This window comes from Erpetoichthys calabaricus, chromosome 14, assembly GCF_900747795.2.
Source record: "Erpetoichthys calabaricus chromosome 14, fErpCal1.3, whole genome shotgun sequence".
Lineage (NCBI taxonomy): Eukaryota > Metazoa > Chordata > Cladistia > Polypteriformes > Polypteridae > Erpetoichthys > Erpetoichthys calabaricus.
Genome location: NC_041407.2, coordinates 28,834,638 through 28,861,565, shown reverse-complemented (window position 1 = coordinate 28,861,565; position 26,928 = coordinate 28,834,638). Strand labels below are relative to the sequence as shown.

Below are 26,928 nucleotides of genomic sequence, written 5' to 3'. Positions count from 1 at the left end.
TGGCAGTAAGATGTTGTCAGTCCTGCCCAGCTGTACCACAGGTTTACATTTAAAGGCATTTAACATTTGGACGGAGCAGGTCCAGCTTGACATGTCCGCTGATGGAACATGCTGGAACAACAAGTTTGCTCCTTTCAAGGTTCTCTGGTTGAACTTAACCAGAATTCTAGGGTCAGAATGATTCATTATTTGAGTGTTGGTAACAAAGTGAATCATTTCTGTTGCTGAGTTAAGTTACATCATCCTTGTTAACATTTATTATCTCTCTAGGTAGTAATGTGGATAATCTCAGTCAGTATTTCAATGTTTGATTTTAATTGTAACATTCTCACTTTTTTGTTAGCATTGTTCATTCACATAGATGTTCAGTTCCCTCCTGTCTTTTCCACTAGCAACTAACTGTATCAGGTGACACCTATCCAGAGATGTGACAGTTCATCCAACTTATTTAAAGGCAATCAAACATTCCTCATTATATAGAGACAGGCCAGATCTGAAACCTTTCCACCTTAGTTTTATCCTGTCTCCAGACCTAAGCTCTACCCATCCTTAGATGATCTGCAGCTCCTTAGATGACAGTGATTCAAAGTGTTACCAGCCTAGTATGGGAATATTACAATTTCCTGCTTTATATTCTTCACAGTCTCTTACATTCTCAGATGCTGTAGGTGTAATGTAGCCTACAGATCCTTTATGCTCACCCTGGGACATCGCTCAAGCTCATTGCTTATCCAAAAGGCAATTCAAATTTTAAATATTTATAGGAACAAGCCAGATGTCAGATGAAATCCAATCTTAACTTTAATAAAGTAATAAAAAAAAAGTTTATTAAAAACAAGGAAAAAGAGAGAATGACAGCTTCTGTAATAGGCTGCTGCTATGCAACACCTAAAACTCTACCTATAGTCTTCCTCTGCTCTGCTTCTCCCTCATGACTGCCATCATCTATGATCTTTTCATATGTTCGTATACATCGTTAATTAACTGTGACCTACCTAATTATAAGAAAAAAAGAAAGGTTTTGCTCAAATGTCAGTCTCAAGCTGTGACATACACTTCACCTGGCCATCCACATTGGTCCCCATCTGCAAATGTTCAGCCTTGGCTCTGCTTGAGCTCCCTATCAAGGTACGGATATACTGTTCTGTTCTTCTGTTCTGGTCTTTCATGATACGTTGCTAGGGTGCCAACTGTTCCTGACTGTAATGAAAGTACTAACATTTTGTAGTCTACAACATTTATGTGTTCAAAGTTAAATGTTTTTTTACAAAAATATTGAAAAATGTCTTTATCTTTTACAAAGATTTAAATTGCAAAAGGTTGTTTATTAAGCTGCAGGATCTTAATAAGAGAGATTAAGTCCAGAGAAGAATAACTAGGCCGATTCTGGGACTGCGGTATGAACTATGGGGAGAGGCTGATCATTTTAAAGAAGCGGAGATTAAGAGGTGACATGAATTATTACAGGAGATTCAGGCTGTTACTTTAAAATGTTCAACAAGAACAACAAGAGACATGGGTGAAAACCTGTTAGCGGCATATTTTCCACAGATGCTACTCTTTTGCTCATCCAAAGAAACATGGAATAAATTTCCAAACAGAGTGCTGGTGAGTAGGACTTTAGGAACCTTGAAGTGTTAACTTGATAGTATTGTATGCTTGAACAGAAAGCACTTCAGCCTAAAGGGTTGAACCTGGACCCTCAAAAGCAGAATTTTGGGACCCCTTCAGTGTTAGTAAAAACTTTTGGAAAATGTCAGTCTGGAAAGCCTGAGGGTAAAGTATAAGCAAGGCCGTCTTACCAGCATCTTTGGACCCCGGGCAAAGTACTGTGCTGGGGCCCCCAAAACAGAAACATACATAGGCATCAGAAACATCGTGGACCCCGGCCAGTGCCCATTGTGCACACACGTTAAGACGGCCCTGGGTGTAAGGGATGGCTATGTGCTGAACTTTGGGGGGGGCGGGGGGTTGGTGTTGTCACTTGCTGAAGAACAAAATTGATTACGTCTCTTCTGGAAGACGCCCTTAGCAGTTTTATTGTTTGGATTTTGTGTACTCCTTTAAAGACCCTTCACTTCCTCTGTAATTGGTAGTTTGGCACCTGCTGTAAGGGGAGCACTGAAGCATTAGAGAAAAAACTTGTACAATACTTTAGCTTGGGCAGACCCTTAGAGTTATTTGGAAGGATAAGCAGAATGTCATAATAAATTAAATTCTGTGTGGCAGGAGCAGGCTCATTCCAATGTTAAATCATCTGGCTGTTTGAGACTGGCATTTAGAAATCCCAGGAGCAATAAGAACGAGGAGCAACCTATGGCTGGAATACAGGCAGTCCCCGGGTTACGTATGAGATAGGGACTATAGGTTTGTTCTTAAGTTGAATTTGTATGTAAGTCGGAACAGGTACATTATTTTAATAAATGCTATTGTTGACCGACTGTAACCAAGTGCTCTGCCAATAAATGATGGAGTTTCACCTCTCTGACCTTTTTATTATTTCTACTTTATTTTCCATGGTGATGGTTTTTCTCTTCTTTACTGTATCACTAGCACTTGCATCAGATTTGTATTTCAGAGACATTTTTGAAGGGTGAAGACAAAAGGTTAAGATGAGCTCTTCTGCACAGCACTGTACACGCTATCACAGCAGGCAGGCATCCCTCGTCAGCACGCCTGGTGTACTGACTAGAGACAACTTTGTGCTATGTACGTAACAGTACAAGCAGGCTTGCTATTGAGAATGAATGGGGGCAGCGAGGGGCGATTCACCACCCGCCCACCACACAGTCACCTCCACTTGCATACAGTATGCTGCCTGTAACGTCAGCCCACCAAGAGCGAACAGGGTGCAGCCAAAGGCGGGTAGTGAATCGCCCACCACTGCCCCCATTCAACAGGCAGCCACCTGAGGCACACTACAATGCTGCCCCCCCCGCCCCATTCACCCTCAATGGCCTCCTTTCAGTCACAACCAAGTCACCGCTTGCAGTATCACCAGCCATCCACTGAGAATGAATGAACGGGGCAGCCGTTCGAGGGACACTGCAAGGCAGTGTGGTAGATGGGTAATGAAACAACCCCCTTCTGCCCCATCCAGACTCCGTCCAGTCAGGAGCAGTAGCTGAGGCAGCGTGGTGGGCGGGCAGCTCCGTCCTGCACACAAGCGGTAGCTGTGGCCCTGGTGACTATAGATCCCGGGTCACCGCTTGCTGTGCACCCAGCTGCCCACTGTGAATGAATAGGGTGTGGCTCCCACCGCCCCATTCATCAACCAGAGCTGCCTGAGGGACACTACACTGCGCGAGCAGCGAAATCGCCCCCTCCAGCCACCACTTGCAGCATCCCCAGGCCGAAGATGACGGAGCGGCAGTTATGAGGAGCCTGCGTCGTGTCCCCCAGACAGATGAAGGAGCAGCTGTGGCCCCGTTTGTAAGTCGGATGTCCGTAACATGGGGACTACCTGTACAGTTTGGGGCAAGAAAAACATTTCTACCTTTTGCTCTGCCATCTCTGTATTCTGTTCTCTCAGTTAACATTCCCCTTATGCCTCACACATTCTTCTTCCTTCACAAGTCTCCTCTTCCCTTCTCTTTTATCCAGCAGAGGTTATTTTCATTGGGAACAATTCCTATAAAATTAGTCCTGACCTCTTCCATTAAATCCTCTTATTCTTTTTGTTTAAATTTTTGGAAGTCTTGTTTCTTTAATAAAGTATCTATCTATCTATCTTTAATTTAGCCTCACTTGAACTATCAGTGACGTGTATCAATTATTCATCTGGCTTCAATACAGAGAAGTAGCAGACTGCTGTGCATTTTGTCAGGAGCTGATTGTCGGCGTTGTATTCCCAGTCTCCATTTTCAACTCGCCTTATACGCGTCTTCCTTGATTTGAGGCTTCCTGCGTCTGCCATGCCCTTCTTCCCAGTCTGCACATGAATTAATAGACTTTGCATGTTTTAAGTTTTCTTTCATATGCCAGTCTTCCCGTGGGGAGTATGTGTAGTTTTTATTCTCTGACTATTTCTTCATGTTTGCGATGTTTGACTTGGTTTTCATAACTGAAGTCTTGTTTCAATTTGATGCCAAAAAAGCTGGTACCTCTAAACTGGCCCAGTGTGTGTATGAGTGGGCCCAGCAATGGATTGGCACCCTACCCAGTGTTATTTCCTGCCTTGCATCCAGTAGTGCCAGGATTGGGTCCGAGTTCTCTGCTACCCTAAATTAAATTAAGCTGGTTTGAGTTTGTATGTACATAGGTATGTATGTGAAGTATGTAGTTTACTGACATAATCACTTCAGTTTTCAGAGCACACAGAATATGAACTATGGGTTCAGCTCTTCCATTTCCTGTCAAACCTTAATAGAACTTGAGCAGTTAAAACAGGAATGGATGGCTCTTGCCCTGAATAAAAACTGCCATTGCTTGCTCTAGAATCAATAAATGAACACTTCATGTCTATACTTCACTGCTGCTGCTTTCAGTCTAATAATCTATCCATCATTTTTTGCAGTGTTTCTGTTCGCTTTGGGGTTATGACCTGACAGACAGTTACTCGCGCCAGTGTTTAACATTATGAAATGCAGAGAGAAAATCTGCATGTGAACACAGGTTTCTGTCTCCCTCTGCTGGATGCTTTTAAATCACACAAACTTTTCTCCATTTTTATTTTATTTACCCTTGTGTCCCTTTTTTAATTTGGCTGTATTTCATTTCTCTTTGCTTAGTACTGAATTTTATTATATTTTTTAAGTGACTTTTAATTGGTTACAATTAAGAGAGCAATGTCCACAGAAAAAGGGGAATTAAAGAAGATGGAAAAACAAAGTTAACATTTAATAAAGTACCTGTAAAGTTAACATTTAAAACTATGTCAAAAAAGACAACTTTCTGAATTTCCTTGGCATGTAGTTATCATTCTAGCACAATAAGTGAAGAAGAAAGTCCAGCTGATTAATGAGATAAATTAGAAGTGATGCTAACCCACTGATTTGTGAAATTGGTTGGGAAAGAAAACCTGCAGCCAAAGTGGCACTGAAGTTGAGAGGCACTGGCCTGACAACAGGAAGGAGTGGGTAAGAGTTGGGTGAGAGGAGCATCACTGGATACAGCTGTGGTCTGGACTGTGAGTAACGGAAATACAGCAGGAAATCCGGGGCTGCTGGAGTATACAGGTCCAGGGAACACCAGGAGGGAGAGCACCAGAAATGTAATATGAATCCAGGTGAATAAGAAGCAGATGCAAGGGCAGTCTATGAATGAATACATGAAGAGGGGAGAGGCTGAAGTGCCCACTGTTAGAAAATGAAGTCCAACAAGCATTTGACACTATTGTGCATTTATTTATTTATGATCCCTTCTTTGATGAAATAGTTATTTTACATTTTGGATGACATGGTGGGGTAGTGGAGACAATGCTACTGCATCATGGATCCAGTGCCATGGGTATGAGTTGCTCAGTCGTTGCCTATGTATAGTTTGCTCATTCTAATGAGCCCTTGTGGGTTTCTCTCCAGTATCCTTAAAGGGTGTGAAGGTTAGAATGGCTGGCAATTTTAAATTGTCCTAAAGAAGACCCTGTGATGGACTGGCGCCCTGGTTTATTCATTGTGTCCAGGGCTCCCCAAATAAACTGTGACCTCCAAGAACCCCGAGCTGGATTAAACTGGTTTGAGAATGTTAATCTATATATACAGTATATAAAATACTAATGGTGTGTCTGTCTCTCATCCGATTATTATTAGAGAACTACTGGGACTAGAACCTTGATCAAAAACTTATGACATGATACTTTTCTTGATACTTGCGGTCATGGGTTTATGGTGAAGTGACTGCAAAACCAATAAACATAGTTTAAAGAAAAAGAGGATCAGTGACATCTGCTGGGCATCAAGCAAATCACAGATTCTGATTACATGATAAAGAACACCATAATAGGAAGAAGAATAAGAATAGTGCCACCTTCTGAGTGTCAGAAAGCAAGAATGATAAAGATGGAGAACAGAGTTTACTGCTGTTTATGTGTAGCATTTTGTTATGTCACACAACCCCATTCAATAAGATAAGACACTGAACCACATTGATAAGCAAAAAGTAATCCTGAATAGCCAGTAATTGAGCAGCAGACAAACACGATGGCCCATGGGCATGCAAGACAGCATCCAGGATATAAAATATAAGGGCGCAAAAGAGACAGAAAAGCACAGCGACAATCTAGAAGATCTTGAAACAGCCTAAACCTCCAACTAAATGATAGCATTGCTTTTACTTGTATATCCTTACATTAATGTTTCTTTGAAGACTACTACTTATCCTCACAGGTGGTGCAGTGGTAGTGCTGCTGCTTTGCAGTAAGGAGATTGTGGGTTCGCTTCCTGGGTCCTCCCTGTGTGGAGAGCGCTTTGAGTCGCGAGAAAAGTGCTATATAAATGTAAAGAATTATTACTTAGCAAAGTCACATCAGCACTGTGATTGATGTCAAGCTGTATATTTTAATGTTGAAAACAAGAATGTGTTGCTAAAATACAAAAGTTCCACTTGCTCTAGATGAGCCACTAGAAGTAATAAAATGCATTATGATGTCTACAGGATTTGGGAGAATTGACTAAATGGAGAACATAAGAAGTATCAACTGCTCCTTATCTTTGACTTGTTTTTTTTTTTGTGTGTACTGTAGTTTATTTTAGGACTGTCGGCTCATGTGTTTCACTAGTGTTGTGTTATTTTGCATTTTTTAAGTCCAATGTACACTTCATTTTTATTTAGGATCCTGAGCAGTGGGTTGGCACTGTGCCCCTTAGAGACGTCATCTCAAGAAAATAAGATGCTAAGAAATGTGGTTTAAATGACACCATGATTGAAAGCGCCTAATAAGGCCATTCTAACAGTTGTCTTACCTTTACGAGCAAGTCGGACACAGTTAATTCTCATTTCCTGAAAAAAAAAAAAAGTTTTAGTAAAAAACTTACCAATCTGCAATTTAGGAAAAGTGACAGAACAGGCATTTAAAGATCATTTGAAGAAAGAAAATGGAGTTCCAAATGTAATCCTTAATCTTTATTCTCTATAGTGCCTTTGATAGTTAATGCTGTCTAACAAAGGCTGCAAGAGAAGCACAGTTTGTATGTCTGTCCAAAAAAAAAGGCAATGGTATCAAGGCAAAAATAAAAAAAATAATAATTCAAATACACTTTGTAAAGATGCTTTTCTTGGTGGCCTTCTTGACGAGAAAAAAGAGAAGGCCAGTATCGGTTGTGGTGCTGTATGAACACTTTCTAACTTGCACTGTACAGAGACTCCAAAAACAGAATCCCTTACCAACAAAAACAGGACACAGATGGATTTTCTCATAACAGTAATTTCATCAAATCTTTTTCTTTTGGGAGTTCAACATATGGCTGTAATAAGATATCTTGTGTCAAGCCCAGCTTCATTTGAAAACCGTCTATTTGGCTTTTTGAGAAGGTTGCCCTGCTTTAGTTTTGTCAATCGGAGTACAGCTTGTACAAGCAGTCAGAGCGGCTGCCTCACAGCTCCAGAAGACTGAGTTAGAATTCCAAATGGTCGCTGTTTGTATGGAGTTTGCATGTTCTCCCAGTGTTTGTGTGGGTTTCCCTCCCACGTCCTAAAGACGTCCAGGCTGGGTTAATTTGGCCGTCATGATCGAGTCTGGGTGTGCGTGGATGCGCCTTGTGATAGAATGGGAGCCGTGTTCAAGTTTGGATTTTAGCTGAGGTACAGCCTGTCACACACAACCCTGAATTGGGCAAAGCAGGCACAGATAAAGGGTAAGTGAATGAATTACTGCATATACAGGAAAGTGTTTCCTGCATCTGTGGTTAAGATGTTACTGAAAGAAACTACGTTCTAATCCATTTCTTCTGCTATTGTCAAGATGTTGTTATCCAACCCTACATAAAAAGACACTTAGGCTTTCCGGTGAATTCTGTGAAGCACCACTCAGGGCCATAAGCTGCACTCCGTATCAGCCACTGCTGCATCTCACAAAAATGAAAAGCTGCAGGTTTCAATGTTGTGTGTGATCTTGTGACATATAGTGGCCGGTTTTAATGGCAGAGGCTCAGTGATTAGCACTGCTGCAGCTCAGCTCCAAGATACGAGGCCTTGATCCCTGGCCTTGTCTCTGTCTGTCTAGAGTCTGAATGTTCTCTGCATTTCTGTGTCTGATTGTGGTTTCATCCAGCATCCCAAAAATGTGCAGATTGTTAGCGCTGCAGACAGGAGTGAAGGTGGGTGTGTGTGCTCTGGAGTGGGCTGGCATCCTGACGTAAAAAGGTGCTATGAAAGGTTCCAACACCCTGCAATCCGGTAATGGACAGTATAAGCTCAGAAAAGAAATGGATGGAGGGAAGGGTTCTTTGATAGTTTTAGAGATCCAAATATTAAGTAAACACAAGCTGTACTGGTACACCGGGTTGGACTTTGCAGTGTCGTCATTTGCTCTGATCCAACTTAATTCTCCAGGAATAACTTTTCTATTACAGGGACATAAGCAATGTGCAAGCATCGAGCAGGGAAAAAACTCCGAACAGTCAGCTACAGGTTACACTTACGCACATACGCCTACACTCTGAAATTCAGATGTAACATGTGGGTCTTTGAGAAGTGGAGGCTACCTGGGGGACAAAACCCCACAAAGAAGAGACGCCACCTCCATTCAAACAGTGACCAGGTTGGAATTCAGATCCAGCCTCCTGGAAAAACTGTGCCACAGTATATATTAAAGATTACTTCTTAAAATATATAGCTCTACATAACAGCATGCTGCTCATGTTCTAGAGTCTTATAGGGTAGCTTTTTATTCAACCAGTCTTGCGTTATTAAACATCTCTTGTGCTTGTTTCTATACCAAGCATGTTAATCTTGAGCATCTTTTGGGCTTGTAATTCTACGCAAATACAGTTAAACCCAAGAGCCTCTCGGGGCTAGCCGTATTGTTTACATGTAGGGTGTTATACTTGAACAGCACCCAGGACAGTATTCTGCTGCCATCTAATGGGTACGATAACACCAGGCAAAAGAAATCATGAATATTTCTATGTATTTTGCCACTCTATAGTAACTCATCAATATTTATGAGTGTGTTGTCAAACAAAATGCAATGGCATATAAACAAAAAAACCGTAAAGGAAGTTTTAGAACAGACTGAAACTGAGCCATTAATTGAGTTCTGACAATGTGAAATGGACATCAGACACTGAAACTGATTGTGAAGCTGACACTTATGAGTACGAGTGAACTGCTGTGATATTCTCGGTGAATTTAGTAGTGTGAAGCTGCAGCATGGCAAAAAAGGTAAAATGAATGCAATCAAGTGGAAGCACAAGAAAGACGTCAGCCGCCAGAGCACTGTTCATAATGCAGAAACTGTCAAAGTTCATGTTGGGGAAATGCGGAAGCCACTAAGCCTCGTGCTGTGGTAGCCTACAACAGTGCTATAGGGAAGTCCACTGCAGATCAGGCGCTGACATTCTACCCTCTCACGTGCAAGCAACAGAAAAAATGTAAGAAATGTGCGCAAACAAGTACGGTTCTAGTGTCCCGATTGTGACATCGGGCTGTGCATTGGTGACATGTCACATGAAGGACGCGTACTAAATCTGCATCAATACAGTGGTGGACACCTGACATACCTTTTCTACCGTATTTTATATTTACATTTTTCTGTTATGCCTAATTACATTTGTTCTTACTGAAATAAATTAATTTTCAGCTCATTATTCCAGGGATAAACGTAATGCTAAGGAGATAGAAAGTCTGTCTTTGTGGATCTTTCATTTTAGTGATAAATATTGTATATTATGTAAAGGGCATAGCAGTGCTAGAGGAGGTCCAGAGGCTGATTCTGGCCTTTGAGGTACGAGCCACGAGGAGAGATTGAATGTTTGTAGATGGTGTGCTGCAGGATGACGTGTACAACAACGTGGTGTCTGACGTTCTTCATCAGCACACACAACGCCACATCTCTGAAGTCTTTGATGACCTCAGCCGGCCTTAAGGAGGCCAGATTCATTTCTTGTATATCTCAACAGGTCCGCAGAAGAATACTAAACAGAAAACAGAATGGATACAATTAATGATACGAGGTTATCCACCCGGGGGGGTAAACGTTAACATTATATAAAGTTATTGTCTGTTTTTTACCTGCATTATTATCAATCTTTAATTTTATTGTTTTTTGTATCAGTAAGGTGCTGCTGGAGAATGTGAATTTCCCCTTGGGATTAATAAAGTATCTATCTATCTATCTATCTATCTATCTATCTATCTATCTATCTATCTATCTATCTATCTATCTATCTATCTATCTATCTATCTATCTATCTATCTATCTATCTAGTAAAATTTTAAAACTCCATTTAAGGAGAATCAAAGCTGTAGTTAGAAATGTCAACATCTACAGTATTCCTTTATGTCAGTGGCTCTTAATGGGTTGTGACCCAGATGTGTTTGTGCTGGATCACTACAGGATTGTGTCGTAAAGTTAGCAGAGTTTATCCCAGCGCAGACTGATAACAGCAGCCTGTCTTTAGTGTGGCATGTGAAACAACGTCATTGACGCATCACAGAGAGACTTTTGTTTCTATGGCATGTAAACATAAAAAAAAAACTATATTCCCCATGACACCATCTCCCATCCTATCAGTCAGATACTACGCATATCAGTTGTGGTCTCTAGAGGGTGCTAGTGAGCCAAACTCAAATGTTGTGTCTGAAGTAAAAACAAGTGAAAAAGAAAATCAGCTACATTATGCCAGAATTGTATTGGATTGTTCAGAATACAAGTCTGGCACTTCTATTGATCACATACCACATGCTAGCTTACTACCACTTGGTGTGCATTATTAAAATGGCATCTTGCATCATGCCTGGGAAATGTGCTATATACATAAAATGTATTATTATTATTATTAATACATGTATTCAAAGCAAATGCATTGTAAATGTGCGTGTAGTGAAATGAACGTCGGCACAGAAAAATCAATTTGTGTTAAGTCAACTTGGCAGCTGCCAGGAATGAGAACAACTTACCAAAGTTAGCCGTTATTAAAAGCTCACTAGAATTAAGCATTTTGAAAGAAGTGGCAGTTTTTCCAAATTATTGGTAATTCTAAACTAGAAAATAAATATGAAGAAGGACAGCCATAACAGTTATTATGCTTTGTTGCATACACACAGACATGCTTTATGGTATCCACCAGACCAAACTCGAATGGCCTCATCATATGCCACTGAACCATATATTAGCAACCAAATTTGAATTAACTGGAGAAGCTGTCTCATTGCCTTAGTTGTCTGACATTTTGTCAGAATGCCTTGTGTAATATTTGACTTGGGTGAATAACTGCAGTATAAACAGGTAGAGGTTAATGTCTTCTTTGTATTTATTTATTGCAATTCATTTGACTCTACTGTGAATGGCCTGCATAATTAGACCTTACATAAGTGTACCCGTGTGATTAATTAGCACAGCAGGTAAACCAAACTTCTCCTGCCCAATACAAGCAGATACAGCATTAGTGCAAATGGCTTGTGTTATTGTCTTTTCTAATCAAGGTTTCCAAGCACATCTAAGGCCTTTCAAGTCATTCCTTCAAGTCAATAGACCGTAGGCGGCCCTGAAGCACAGCTGTTTTTGCCTAATGTCTGCCTTTAAAAAAAAAATGTTATACACTGAACTTTCTAATTAGTATGAAAAAACCTGTTTACAGTTTTTTTGTGCCCAGAGTAATAAATGGTGCAAACTCTATCCTTGCACTAAATTAGTTATGAACAAATAACACAGGGCTAAAGGATGTGAAAAGTAGCAGTTAATTTAGATGTAAATTCAGTGTCTGATGAAAGTGCGTTCTGTATAACACAAAATGACACTCACCCCTCGAAAGTTGCTCACTGCCTGGAAGTAGATGAGATAAGCCTTCCTGGGATCAAGGGGGGCATTCCAGTACCCACTGTAAGTGTGATTATCTCCCACAGAGAAAGGCGTAGAATCAGGGAGGCTGCTGGGAGGAAGTTCAGCCGTGTAGTAATGAACTAGACCCTTGGCCTGGGCTTCATCATACGTCATAGGAACAGGAAAACATTCTGAAGTGCCGGTCTCTCGTTTCACTCTCTTGGGTCGATCCTCCTCCACCACCACCTGATAGGCACTACAACATGTAGAAAGAAGGAATCCATTTAGGCAACAGTTTCTTTTTTCTAAATCAAATACGTGTATGGGTATTATTAGGACCAAAATATTCTGTCTTAACTGCTGGCACAGAACCAGGTTGGGACTGGAGCTGTGATCACATGTTATGGGACAGGAGTTGGCCCCGGAAGAGAATTCCCTTTTAAAATCATTGTTTATGCTTGTGCCGTGGGGACAGGACCAACAACTGGGGTTACTATGCCTCGTAATTATTTATGGCACTCCTGAAATGCTAATAGTTTTGGTGTAAGTTAGAGGAGGGACAGTTGGGGTCAGACAAGTTAGTATCTGAGATTCCTAAGTCTGATAAGTGGCTGCTTGGATGCGGGTAATCTGCTAACCAAATGGGCAAATAAAGCCATTAGAGGGAGGGCTAGCCAGATGACACCCAGGAGTCTAGAGGGCAATCTTGAATGTCAAAGTCAGTACTGAATTTACTCTAAAAGACGTACAGAACCCGGTTGGGGGTTAAAAGTCCATTCCAGTTCGCCTGTAGTGTAGAGTTAGGTGAAAGGCAGAAGCAAGCACTCAATTAGCAGCAGAAACAGGAGCAGAAGAAAAGTGTTTTAAATGCAAATATCAGTCCATTTTCACATCATTATGAATGTATCTCAGTCCACACTAAAACGAGACATAAAACATAGGGTGTTCACCTATACTGGGCATGTATGCATCAGCGGAAAAATCCTTGAAGTGGGTGATGATGCTGCCAGCCACAGAATTTATTGCAAAACTGTATCAGCTGGTAAATTATCTGCCTTTTGCACATGTACTGTATCTAGCATTCAGACTGTAAACACAATGTAGATGCATACAAGTAAGCAACACAACAAGTGCTATGGAAAGCAACTCTTCTGTGTCTGTTATGTTGGAATAAGGTTTTCTTCCGTGAAGGGTGACCAATGAGGGAAATGCATAGGTGACAAATGCGTCAGAATCAGTGTGTTGAGACTGACCCCCTTAAATGTTAGGTCACTAGTGATGTCGCAAGTATTGCAGGTTTACTCTATTGAAATAATTTCAGTGAGATGTTGCTTCAGCACTTAGATTTAAACACTAGACCAACAAGGGCTACCTAGTCTTAGATATTAAGAGCTGGCTGACATGGGATACTTGTGAAGGGACCTCCATATTTGTAATACTGCATCTCCAGATAGCTCACTGTGGGATCAATTAAATATTTTCATGCATCATTTAATGCTCAAGATCCAGAGAAACACATCATATTATCTAATCAACCTGGAGAATGTGTCCTGCATCTCATTGAGCAGGAGGTGAAATTTTCAGCAGACAAAATCAAGCAAAGCTTCTGGCCTAGATGGTATGTCTCTCTATTATAAAAAAAAATCTTGGAAGGCTTGGAAGGAGACGATACGTGATTTTCTCTGGGACACTTTGACGTCCCGTGAGACAAAAGGACAGCTGCTGCACAGGATTTTTAAATGATCAACACGCAGCGCAACAAGCAGAACACGCAGCTCGGCAGCAGCAAGCTAGCAGCTGATCCAACCACATCTCCTTAGTGTGCGTTCAGCCCCCAACACAACGCAAGGGGTAGAGACGCGAACTGGCTGGTTTGCAGTTCGCCCCGGGGCGGGCGGGCGAAGCGATATATTATCTAATCAACCTGGAGAATGTGTCCTGCATCTCATTGAGCAGGAGGTGAAATTTTCAGCAGGCAAAATCAAGCAAAGCTTCTGGCTTAGATGGTATGTCCTCTAATATTTTAAACAGAGCTCTTTTACAAACATTTTAACATCTGAATGTTCATCTCTGACAAACCTATAAGACCAGACCCTGTGAAGTCAAGGATATCAAGTTTAAAAGACTATCACTGGAGTGCTGTAACTTCACTAGTCCAGTAGTACATGGTAAAGTAGTGATGACACCCGCCTATTATCATCCTCTCTGGTCAAACATATCACTCAGTTATGTTGACTCCCTTAACCTTCATGTGAAAACACAACCACTAGAAAGCAGAAAACTCTGTGTCAAGATGTTGTTCAGAGACTACAGCTCACTGTTCACTACAGTAGTTGCTGCTGATGAAACTCAGAGACAACTCCATCATCAACTCAGGTTCTGAGGACTGGAGAAAGGCTACCTTCTTAGCTCAACACTCAAACTTGCCAATGAAACAACTGCAGTTGTTCTGATTAACAGTGATGCTGTGTTTCTCTGTGTAGTTATATCGTCAGAGATGACCGAGTGGAGCCATGTCAACAGCAATGCACTAAATGTTAGCAAAACATCATTCAGCATTAATGGGGTCCCCGTTCAGTTTTAGGTTTACTAATTTGTTGCTTTGATTTCAAGAACACTGAGTTTTCCAGAGGATGCCAGAGCCAACGTGAGGAATGCCCATCATGAATTCTACTGTTTGCATCATTTGAGAAACTCGATTGTCAGCATTTGTAACAGTTTTCAGCTTTTACCACTGCACTGATGAAAGTATCCTTACAGGAACTGCAAGCCTGGGAAAGGCGGGCAAGGTGGGAGAGCATTCCAGGACAAGACGGCCATTAAGGGGTTTAGAAATCTGCCCAAAATGTCTTTAGGATTAAAATGCTACAAATTAATAAATTGCTATAGGAAATAAAGTGGGGGCATCCAAAATACTCCAGCCATAAACGGGCTTCATATCATCACCAGATTTAAAACAAAGAATACACTCAAGTAATTTGCATCCTGCATAGTTAGATCCTCAGCGCCATTGCAAGCCAATAATTTGTACAATTACATGAGTCAGTCCCACTCTGTATTCTGTCATTTAATGGTTAGAATATTATTGCTGCTTTGCACCATGTTATTACTGTTTTTACTGTCCACTTCTCTTAGTACCACGTTATTAACTACCGAGTACAGCTGATATAGGCTATTGTTACAGTGGTTCTTTTTGTAAGGTTTGATGGTAAGGAAGACTGAAAGAATAAATATGTGAAAGCACATTTGCAAATGGCCTATAAAGACATCTTGACTTCTTTCTTGACTTTGATTAAAGTGAGTAAATGAATAAAAATAAAACACAATGCCTAACAATGACCTACAGATGGGAAAGATGGGGGTGATAACACTAATCTAGGACAAGTACAATAAAACCCCGAGGAGAACAATTGAAAACTAGGATAAAATGGATTCAAAATTACAGATGTAAGAGTTTTTGCCAATTTATAGGTAGATTATACTTTATTTGTGTGGTACAATGTTACTTCTAGGCCTATTTTCATACATTAGTGAATTTAATGTTCCTCACTTCTTTGCCACAAAGTTCCACAGTCACCTCAGCATAAAATGTGCAGTATTCAACGCAAGCTTTTATGATTAATAAGAAAAGTAGTGTGTTAAACAGAACGGCAGTAAATTGTGTGCCATTTTAGTTTAGACATTAACGAGTGAGTCTGTTCCTTTCATATTCCATGGCAGCCCTGTTCTTGCCAGCTCTTTCTGTTCTTTCCTTCTGATCTGCATGTAGCACTTTTCTTATCAAGTTTTTTGTTCGAGCCGTTTCTTTTGGCCAGTAAAGGTGTTTTGAAAACTTTTTTCAGTTTTGTTTCTTTCCAGGAGGTAAGAGATGAGGTCCTTTCTTCTTAACTACAGTTCTCAGTTACGTTTTGAATGCCTCTCTTCTGGATTTCCCTGTTTTCTCATCATCCTTGTCACTGGAAACTCTCCACACTGCTGTCTTCCTATCTTCTTGACCATCTGCTACTTTATTGAAAACATCTTTTTCCACTGTAATTTTGTAATCTTGTTTTTGCATGGTCTGTTCAGTAAAGTGAACACACTTAAGTAATGTAACTACTCCATCTATTGGGCCTTTTCTAAATAAACGGTGATGTTTGCTTCATTTCACCCTCGCCATACTCTCTTTACATTCAACATGCGAGTCTGACGGACTAAATTTTCTCCTTTCGTTTGTCAAATTTCTTATTTTCTTATGTTCTGTATACTGACATGACTTTTTCACATTCATCTTCCTGCCTTACTTCTGGTACTCAGCCTTTGTAGTCCTTTCTCTAAGTCTCCTAGCATAGCTTGGTTGTCTTCTGATTTTAAATTTTTCAGTAGCTGACCTGTACACTCCTCAACTTCCTTAATATTGTTTATTGCTTTGAAGACCATCATGACAGCATCAAACCCTATATCAATCTGTGCAATTTCACCAGGATCTTATTCTCCTCCTGTCATAATCATTTGTGTCTCATGATGGTAACAGAGGGGGTTGAGTACTTCCGCCAAAATTAAAGAAGTAAAAATGAAGTAGTTTATTACAAGAAAATAATAATGTTAGGCCCCATCCACACTACTATGTTTTCATTTAAAAAATAGACATTAGTCTCCGTTTTCTGTGTACTAATAAAAAGCTTTGCATTTATCATTCCAACAGATTGCATATAAAACCAGTACTCGCATCTAACAAAAGACATTTTAAATAAAAAATGGCAGGAAGTAAAATAGACTGATAGAAGTCGTATTAATCCCCAGGCATTTGGCTGACAAGAGGAAGTAGCTGATGGCCTGACTGTGGGCGTCTCAGGGAGGCCAGCGTGTCCTTTTTATATGTGTTAGTGGAATTTGTTATTTATTTACACAGGGTATTCCTGCTATCATTTTGCTGCATTATTGAGGGCAGATCACCAGAATGTTTAATGGACTTGAATGAGATTAGTACTCCCGCTATCATTCTTTTTTTATTTCCTATATTTTTCTGTTTACAATTTTCCTTATTAAGTTATAGTATCAGTTTGTTTATTGCCTCAATTATACAGCATTTGCTAAAGGACTCTCAAAAGCAGTGCTAATGGTTGTTATGCCCCATCTGTTGGAATGAAAAATGCATGTGTTTTTATTACTACATACATTACAAATACATTTCCACAGAGTGTGCATCGCAAACGTTAACGTTGAATACACCAATAGAGCGTAACTGCTGCATGGACATCTTCTGTTATGTAGATATAATCATTTTAGCAGCACCATTTGTTTTAGTATTTTATATTTCTCTCATTTCTTGCAGCTAAGGAGACCCAGGTTCGCTTCCCGGGTCCTCCCTGTGTGGAGTTTGCATGTTCTCCACGTGTCTGCGTGGGTTTCCTCCCACAGTCCAAAGACATGCAGGTTAGGTGCATTGGCGATCCTAAAATGTCCCTAGTGTGTGCTTGGGGTGTGGGTGTGTGTGCCCTGTGGTGGGCTGGTGCCCTGCCCGGGCTTTGTTTCCTGCCTTGCGCCCTGTGTTGACTGGGATTGGCTCCAGCAGACCTCCGTGATCCTGTAGTAGGATATAGCGGGTTGGATAATGGATGGATGTTTAGCCCAAACTAAAGTGAGTCTGTTTGTCTTGATGGGCTTGTATACGATTTCCCTTGTTAAATACTATAATGTCACCATGTAGCACAGGGGCACTGGGAAGCAAAGGCACTTTTAACCCCCGAGAATGGCCAGAATTTACAAATATTCCAAAGGGACTATTTACGTGCTTTTTATGTGACAGCCTTAATCAGCAGACCCCTTCTCCAGCGTGGTGTCAGTGTGTGTTAAACAGGATAACTGAGAAAAAAGTAATAATAAGGAAAGCTTTGTCATCTCTGTAATATAGCAGCTAAGCTCAGAAAATGATTCAAAAGAACAGAAGTTTACATTTAGGACATGTTTATTTGGTTATAATCATTAAAACAGAACATTAAATCCCCAGTTATCTTATAAAATGTGCTGAACTTGAATTCACAGTAATATACATTCACTAAATATTCACATGGATCAGAGGTCAGTCTGCGCTCTCAGTAAAAGCCTGCCTTAAGCCTTCATCAGAAACATGTTCTGCATGGACTCAAAAAAAAATAAATAAAAAAAACAGGAAAAAATTCAAAGGAAGAAAAAACACCAGAGGATTACAAGAAATAAAATACAAAATACTGCTACAGGGTAGCAAATGAATGCGGACAGGAGGTCTAAAGATTCAAACAGGTCAGTGAATGTATGAAGTGAACCCTGACTCAGAAAATGTAAGAGCAGGAGGACAAATGTCTTCTTCACCTGTGTGGTACATTCTGTACACATTTATTAAAGTGTTAACCAATATTTATTCCTCTTGGAGATCATTAAGCAGAGATAACAAGCATTATTTTAGAAGTTGCGACATGCTATTCGCCGTTATTTATTGAAAAAACAAACAAACAACAAAAAAAAAAAAATGGCGCTGCTCCCTTGTATGCATTTAAACAATTACCATTTATAGCTTGTGTTTTGAGAGACAACTGGCAAGCTGTATCCCATGAAAGCTGTAGTGGATCAGCGCCAAAAGTGGAGATACGAAAATCACAAGAGCACTTTCAAAAACCTTTGGTGGCAGGCTTGGCCGTAACTAGGTAATAATTAGGCAATTTTGCTTTTGCTACTGCAATCAAATCAAACTTTTGTATGTTCTCAATGGCAGGTTTTTTGGAAGAAAGCCTGAAGGGTATGAAAGAAAAAGTAATATGTTTTATATTAGAGCTCTGTACAATCAATGATGTGTAGCAGGCACCCTTATGTAAAAACTTTTCAGATGGATTATAGCTCACAATGCGAAAATACTAATTATACACATCATTATTTACACTTGAGGAAGTGTCACAGCTCCAGATCAGACAGAATCAATAGCAGTCAGTCATTTTAAGACGGCCGTGCAAAGACTCACAACCCAGCAGACAGATGGCTAGAACTCGCTACGCCATGTAGGCAGGCTTAGGCACCAACTTTGAAAAAGCTTTCTGATGCATCTAACATGACAGCCGAAAAAAGAAAATGACAAATGTGCAAAGCAGTTTTTGTAAGAGGACAGAGGGCATCTGAAAAGCAACAAATCCAACAGCCTACTTTGTTAAATGTCAGAATGAAACAGAAACCTTTAACTTACCTGACTGGGGCTCCTCTGCCCTGTGCAGGTCTCAGGAGGATCGTGATGACACTCTCGGACTCGCTCAACGGAGGAGGCATATCGCCATAATCGAAAACCGGGGCTGTGGAAAGACAAGAAGATGTGTGAGCAATCTCTTATCTCTGTGTGGCCTACATGAAAAATTCACAGGATATTTGTACTGATAGATGAACCATTTTCCTAGCAGCACACAAGCTGTGTTTAGCTGTTGGCGCTGCGTGTGTCTCGTACAGAAAACTGGTGTGCAGGTAGTAGTCTAAACAGATGATTTTTATCCAATAAGTGATCACACATTTTATACCAATAAACAGACAAGCTTAGGGTTTTGTAAACATATTTTTAAACCTAAAAAGACACGCAGAGAGATTTTTTTCCAAGGTATTTCAAAGTGATACCATACTTTAAAAAAGTGTTACGGCGTAATTAGAGTACCTTATAATTATAACATGGACACTAAAGCATTTACTTTTGATTAAATGAACTTGAATTTTTAAATATACTATTACCTTATCCCACATCAACAGAAAGCAGATATTTATACTTTAAAACTATACGCACCAACCACTTCACGTCTCTGCCACTCGCGTTGTGAAGAGGGGGGCTGAACGCACCCCAAGGAGACGTGATCGCTCCTCCGACACCCCCTCTTAAACGGTCATATAATGGGAAACACAAATTTTTTTTTTTTTACCTCTTCTTTGCTCGATCAGCTGCTGCCGTGCGATCTGCATCTCGCGTGGTGCACTTCTGTCATATCACCTATGTCCATATATTTGATCTCTTTTCACTTTTACCTTCTCATCAGTATCGCATTGAATTTTGATTCTGTGTTTGGAATTACATCGTGACAATGCAACGTATAATTGCCCGTGAGTGAATATCGTTTCTTTCTTTCTACAAGAAATCTCTGACATAACCACGTAGGACTTTTCCAACTCTCTTGTCTCGAAGGACGTGAAATTGTCTCTGAGACAAACACATTTTTATATTTTTTATAATAGAGAGATGTATCACATACCTGCTGTGAGGCCTAGGAGATTAGCCTGAGGACAAATAGATAACGTTTGACAATACCAGTGGAAGGGGAAATTTTCTTGTAAGACTTTCTAAGTTCACTGTATCCAAGATGGTGATGGTGAGATCGTATGATCAGTTGTTTTCTTTTAAGTATTTGTCATTTTCTTTAACTGTATTATCTATACAAGGTATAATGGCTATAAAAAGTGCTCACCCTTTGGAAGTTTTCACATTTTACTGTTACACAACATTGAATCACAGTGGATTTAATTTGACTTTTTTGACATTGATCAACAGAAGAAGAGTTTTTAATGTCAAAATGAGAACAGATATCTGCAAAAGTGGTCTAACTTGATTAAAAATACAAAACATAAAAGAAATGACTGCACAAGTATACATCCCCAATGGCACACTTGAATCATCACTGGTGCAGTCAGTCAGGTTTAGAAGTCACAGAATTAGTTCAATTGATTTCACCTTTCCGGATTTTAGTCGAGTGTGGTCTAAATGCACCTCACATGGAATATCTAACTTGTGGTAAGTCAGCATGGTGACCTAACCTACACAACAAAGACAAAAGAACACTAAAAGCAGCTGTGTGAAAAGGTGACTGAAGAGCACAAGTTAGGGGATGGAGACAAGAAAATATCCGAGTCACTGAATATCCCCTGAAGTCGAGGTAAATCAGTCATTAAGAAATGAAATCTGCCTAGACCAGGCTGTACACCAAAAACCGAGTGATCATGCAAGTAGAAGACCTGTGAGGGAGCCCACCAAAAGACCTACAGTATCAAGGAGCCACAGGCTGCAGTGGCTGAGACTGGAGGGGCTATGCAGACAACAACTGTTGCCCAGGTGTGCCACCAGTTGTAGTTTCATGGAAGGGTGGCAAAGAAAAAGCAACAGTTAAAAAGACCATCTTGACAGAAGGCACATGAGAGACTCAGAGTTCAGCTGGAAGAAGCTTCTATGGTCTAAGGAGCTTTTTGGCAATTAGATCAAATACGATGTTTGGCATAAGCCAAACACTGCACATTATCAAAAACACACCATCCCCACTGTGAATCATGGTGGTGACACAATTATGTTGTTGGGGTGCTTCTCTGCACCAGGCCCCTAGAAGGCTTGTGAGGGTAAAAGAAATGCAGCAAAATATGGCGAAATCCTGGTGGAAAACCTGATTCAGTCTGCAGGAAACCTGCACCTTGGAGGAATAATAATAATAATAATAATAATAATAATACATTTTATTTATATAGCACCTTTCCCATGCTCAAGGCGCTTCACAGAGTCTTAGAAAAAAAACGCAGGGTATATGTAACATTGGATACAAATTTTTTTCTGAATAGAACAATGAAACAGATAACAAGCATTAAATAGAATAAAGGACAATAAACCAGAGTAAAACACTAAATTCAATACTAAAAGAAAAACCTAACAAATAACCTAATTTGTGATATAACAGACACACAAATTATCCTAAGCACCGGGACAGAGAGGTAAACTGAAAGAAAGGGCAGAATGTTAAGTTAAGTTAAAAGCCTTCCTAAATAAATGAGTTTTAAGTTGTTTTATAAAAGAATGAATGGAGTCAGCTGATCTGATTAATTTCGGGATGTCATTTTAGAGTCTGGGTGCTATGGAGCTGAAGGCCCCATCACCCATAGAGTGCAGGTTAGTGTGGGGCACAACACGATTACCAGAATCAGAGGACCTTACTAGGCGAACATGAGCAGAGTGATTTAGAAGGTCACTGATGTAGTCCGGTGTGAGGCCATTTAAAGCTTTGTAGGTTATTAATAGAATTTTATATTCAATCCTGTAAGACACAGGCAGCCAGTGAAGGTGAAGCAGGATGGGTGTGATGTGCTCGCTGCTGCTGGTTCGAGTAAGGACTCTTACAGCCAAGTTTTGAATCAACTGGAGCTGTGATATAAGATTAGAAGGGGCAAATACCAGCAGCGAGTTACAATAATCGATGCGGGATGTGATAAAAGCATGGACACGTTTCTCAGCATTAGAGAAGGACAGGAAGGAGCGAACACGGGATATGTTACGGAGGTGAAAGTAAGAAAGTTTCTTAATGTGATTTATGTGAGCGGAATAAGAAAGGGAGGAATCAAAAATGACACCAAGATTCCTTGCATCAGAAGAAAGTCTGATGAGATCACCATCAAGAGTGACTGAAAAGGAGCTCATTTTCTTAAGCAGTGCTTTAGTGCCAATTTGCAGGAGTTCAGTTTTGTTGCAATTTTATTTTAAAGAGTTCTGCTCCATCCAGGTTTTAATTTCACTGAGGCAGGTTGTGAGCTGACAAAACTCTGATGAAGTTCCACTTTTGACATTGAAATAAAATGATATGCATAAAAATGATAACCCAAGTGCATAGCTACGGATAATATGGCCAAGGGGAAGCATATAAATACAGAACAGAAGAGGGCCGAGGACAGAGCCCTGAGGAACTCCTTGTGTGACTGGCGCTGAGCTGCATCTGCTCTTGCCAAGACTAACAAACTCTTGCTTATCAGTCAGATAGGACTTGAAGCACTGGAGGGCAGTGCCAGAGATACCCAGCATGTTTTCCATTCTGGACAGTAGAATGTCATGCCTGACCTGAGTGTCAAATGCTGCACTGAGGTCTAACAGAATTAATATTCTGGTTTGTCCAGAGTCTGCTGCCATAAGCAAATCATTGGTTACCCGTAACAGAGCAGTTTCACAGCTGTGCTGCGCCCTGAAACCAGACTGAAAGGGTTCCATCAAATTACTAGAAGTTAAGTAATTGGTGAGCTGGGAGGCTACAACATGCTCAAGAACTTTTGACAGAAAAGGTAAGTGGAAAATAGGCCAAAAATTGTTAAGATTGTCAGCATCATGACCAGACTTTTTTAAAATGGGGGTTATAGAAGTGATTTTAAAAGTGGCTGGCACAAACCCAGTGTTGAGGGATGTATTAATTATTGTCGTAACAGTCGGGATTATGGCATGAAGGCAGGATTTAAGAAGTGTGGTGGGGATGGGGTCCAGTACACAAGTAGTCTGCCTCATCTTACAAAGCAGGTCATAAACAAATGCCGATGTGACTGGTGAAAATGTAGAAAAGGAGTGGGAAGACAGGAAAGGATATCAATGGATGATGGATTTATGTTAGTTGAATTATTTAGATCTTTAATTTTATTGCAGAAAAAGTGCAGGAATTTTTCACAGACTTCAGTAGAGGAGGTAATTGGGCCAGATGCAGGTTGAAGTAATTTATTAACTACAGAGAACAAAACCCTTGGGTTATCATGACCACTTTCTATTATTCTGCCATAATGTGTGTTCTTGGCTGCAGTTAGTGCTTCTCTGTAAGCCCTTTGATGGGCAGAGAATGCCTGGATGTGCACATTGAGGCCAGTCTTACGTGACATTCTCTCAAGGTGTCGGCCAGTTGCTTTCGTAGATCGCAATTCTGAATTATACTAAGGAGCTGAACATTTACAGGAAACCTCCTTATGTTTTAAAGGAGCTGTTTTATCAAGTGCTGAATGAAGGGCTGAGTTATAGTGGTCAACAAGACTATCTAGTGTTGATGGAATAGGTGCAGACAGCAGAAATGGATCCAGCAAGAACAGAGGGACAGATATTTTTAAGGTTTCGGAAGGAAATTTGACGTTTACAGGTAAGAGGAGGGAGAGGTAATGAGACAGTGAAAAGTACTGCTTTATGGTCAGAGAGTCCCAAATACTGCTATGAGTGTTGGCAACAGATAATCCAGATGTACAGATCTGATCCAATATATGACCACCAGAGTGGGTGGGAAAATCAACATGCTGCACCAAGTCAAAACAGTCCAGTAAGGATAGGAATTCATTTCTCAGTTTAGATGTGGGTATGTCAATATGGATGTTGAAATCGCCAAGAAGAATGACTCTCTGGGAAAAAGAACTTAAGTGGGTTAATATTTCAGTCAGATCAGATAAAAAAGACGCATTGTATTTTGGGGGACGATAGACAACAATAAGTGAGACAGGACCAGATTTTGTTATTAGCTTAAGAGCCAGACACTCGAAAGACAATGGACCGTCAATGGGGATTCTTTTGATGTTTAACTTCGATTTAGCAATTACTGCGACTCTTCCGCCTTGTCTTGAGCTGCGAGGCTCCGTGAAGTGAATGTATCGGGGTGGGGTCACCTCTATGACAGATGTAAAATCATTTGGTTTTTGCCAAGTTTCTGTTAAGCATAGCAAGTCAAGATTTGTGTCTGTAATGAATTCTGATAGCATCAGTGCTTTGCCATTAAAAGACCTTGAGTTAAACAATGCAATATTAGCCGATGTGGGTTCATTGTGCACAGACTTGTGTTCCAGGAAGACAACAGTCCAAAGCATAAAGCAAGCCAAAGCTACAGAAGAATGGCTTTAGAATAACAAAGCTAATGTCCTGGAGTGGCCACATCAGAGTCCACATCTCAATCTGTTGAGGCTCCTTACACACGATCCCCACACAACCTGACAGAGCTCGAGCAGTTTTGCAAAAGAAAAGGGGAAAAATGGCAATGTGTAGATGTGCAAAGCGGACAGAGATCTGCTAATGACTTGAAGGAAGTAAATACCTATGTGATCAATTCTTTTGCTATGTATATTTATAAATAATTTAGGTCACTTTGCAGAGATAGTCATCATGCCAGAGAGACAAGACATTTCATGCGCCTACCCGGATTGGCCACCTCAAATTAGGATCCAAGTACTGACGTGCAGCGGGAGACGTCTCTCCACCACACCAGTTCTGATCTCCAACAGGCCTGACCCCACTGCGGTCTGGTGGTTTCATCCATCTGAGGATGAGGCTCCATCAGTTACGGCACTACGGCCATGTGGTGCGATTCCACAAGGATGATCCAACTCACAAGATCCACAAGTACCAGTGCATGCACCCCCCCAACATGATTACTCAAATTAGGGGTGGGCGATCTTTCCAAAAAATCATATCATGATCCTTTTAACTCAAAATCACGATCCACAATCTGAATTGCAATCTATCATTTCAATGTGGCATACACTTAAGAGAATATCTGGACTCAAACTAATCAAGACCTAAGTAACATTTTATTTAAAATATCAAACAAAGTTGAATTCAATTGTTCTCTCGTTCGCTAGCTAAGTGGAGTTAAGGAACACACCCCGAAGCCAGCGAGTGAGTGAGGAAGGTCCCTCTCCTCTGCCTGCTGCGTGTTTCTTGGATTCGCGCAAATAAATGGGTACCGCAAGTGAACTACGATACATAGCGAAATGAGAGAAGTCGCAAAATCAACCGGAATCTTCAAGCAAATTATAGAAAAAAACCCGAAATCCGTTAAGTAGTTTTCTCATGAAAAGCGGACAGCCAGAGAGAGATTGGATTTTATATATTACAGTACATATTAGTAAACCTTCAAAATAATGTGCAGTTACAGTCTCAACAGCATTCTCAGCATTTCTGGAGCTTAGTAGAGCCAGCTAACTATAAGAATCTTCACCAAGCAGCTCTGAAAATGTCTGCTTTGTTTGGGTCTACATACCTCTGTGAGTCCGACATGAATGTCATGAAATCAAAGTTCAGAACAAGACTGACAGACGAACATTTAAATGACTCCATAAGAGGGAACCTAAGTGGCTCCACTCCACCATACATCGGACTAACTAAAAAACACATCACACATGCAACTGGACATGTGAATAAAGTGACACAGTGACACGTAACAAAATGACAAATGAATAAGTCATATCTATGTATTTGGAATTGCATTGATTTGTTTTGACAGCATTCATGTTGTAATTCAATAGTGTGAGATACACTAGGAAATGCATACAGACATACAAAATGCACTTGCAGGTGAACTAAATATCTTTTGTTATGTTTTAATGCAAAATGTGAGTTGTGGACACCAACATTTTGTAAATGTTCAGGCAAAACAAGCTTATTCAGTTTGTTTAGGTTGAAATAAGCTATGAGAATAAACGTTAGAAAACAGGAGTAGCTCTCGGCCATTTTCATTTTGTAAAAGTAGCTCTCAGAGGAAAAAAGGTTGGAGACCCGTGCACTAGACACTGTAGTTCCTACCCACACAAGGTATATGGTATGAGATGGACTATTCTAATCTCTTTATCTTGATTGGTGTAAAATGATATAATGTGGTTTTACAAGTGTGTTATGCAAATGGTCTCAGTCTTTATCAGTTCAGCTCTCTCAATTGAACCTAAAAGTGTCACTGTGAACTCAGATTTGTTGAATAAAGGATGTCCATTAGAGGCATTGCAGGCGTGATCTCAGCTGTTAATTTAATGGAAAGACCCCAGCAATGGTCCCAGAGATTGTCAGTGGCGGCTGATTTTTTGTTCCACGTAATCCCTTAAATGAACTTTGATATTGTTGTTAATTGTACTTGTTATTTAATTGAATAGTTCTCTCTAAGTCTATGCCTGCCGTCTCAGAAATGAATAACGATGTGACTTTTACTTATCTTTAAATGATACATACTGCTGCCATGAAATTTAGCGCATAAGAATCCACCAATTGTTTACCCTTTGTAGCCTCATTTAATTCATTTACTTGTCAAGAATTTTCATTTGTTTCTTCATTTCCAACCAAAAGACAATTATCGAAGTCAAAAATAATAATGAGACAACAGCTAATCAGCTAAATTGATGCCAGTTTAATCAGTCTGTTTTTTAGCAATAATAAAAAAGGGAAGAAAGCAGAAGTTGAGAGACTGAGGGGTTCTAATCCTTCTAATCCTAATTGTTTGATTCCTGAGAAA

At 40.3% G+C, this 26,928-nt stretch overlaps 1 protein-coding gene across 4 annotated transcripts in view; it reads right to left on the bottom strand.

The window, feature by feature from the left end:
- LOC114664826 (receptor-type tyrosine-protein phosphatase U-like) overlaps positions 1-26,928 on the bottom strand; it is a 1,094,815-nt gene that overhangs the window by 182,611 nt on the left and 885,276 nt on the right. For all 4 annotated transcript variants that reach the window (XM_028819112.2, XM_028819113.2, XM_028819114.2 and 1 more), the window contains exons 11-13: positions 19,110-19,212; positions 11,900-12,173; positions 6,900-6,936 (exon numbers count right to left, since the gene is read on the bottom strand). In XM_028819112.2, coding sequence (XP_028674945.1) covers positions 6,900-6,936; positions 11,900-12,173; positions 19,110-19,212 — 414 coding nt within the window. The remainder of the gene's footprint in view (positions 1-6,899; positions 6,937-11,899; positions 12,174-19,109; positions 19,213-26,928) is intronic.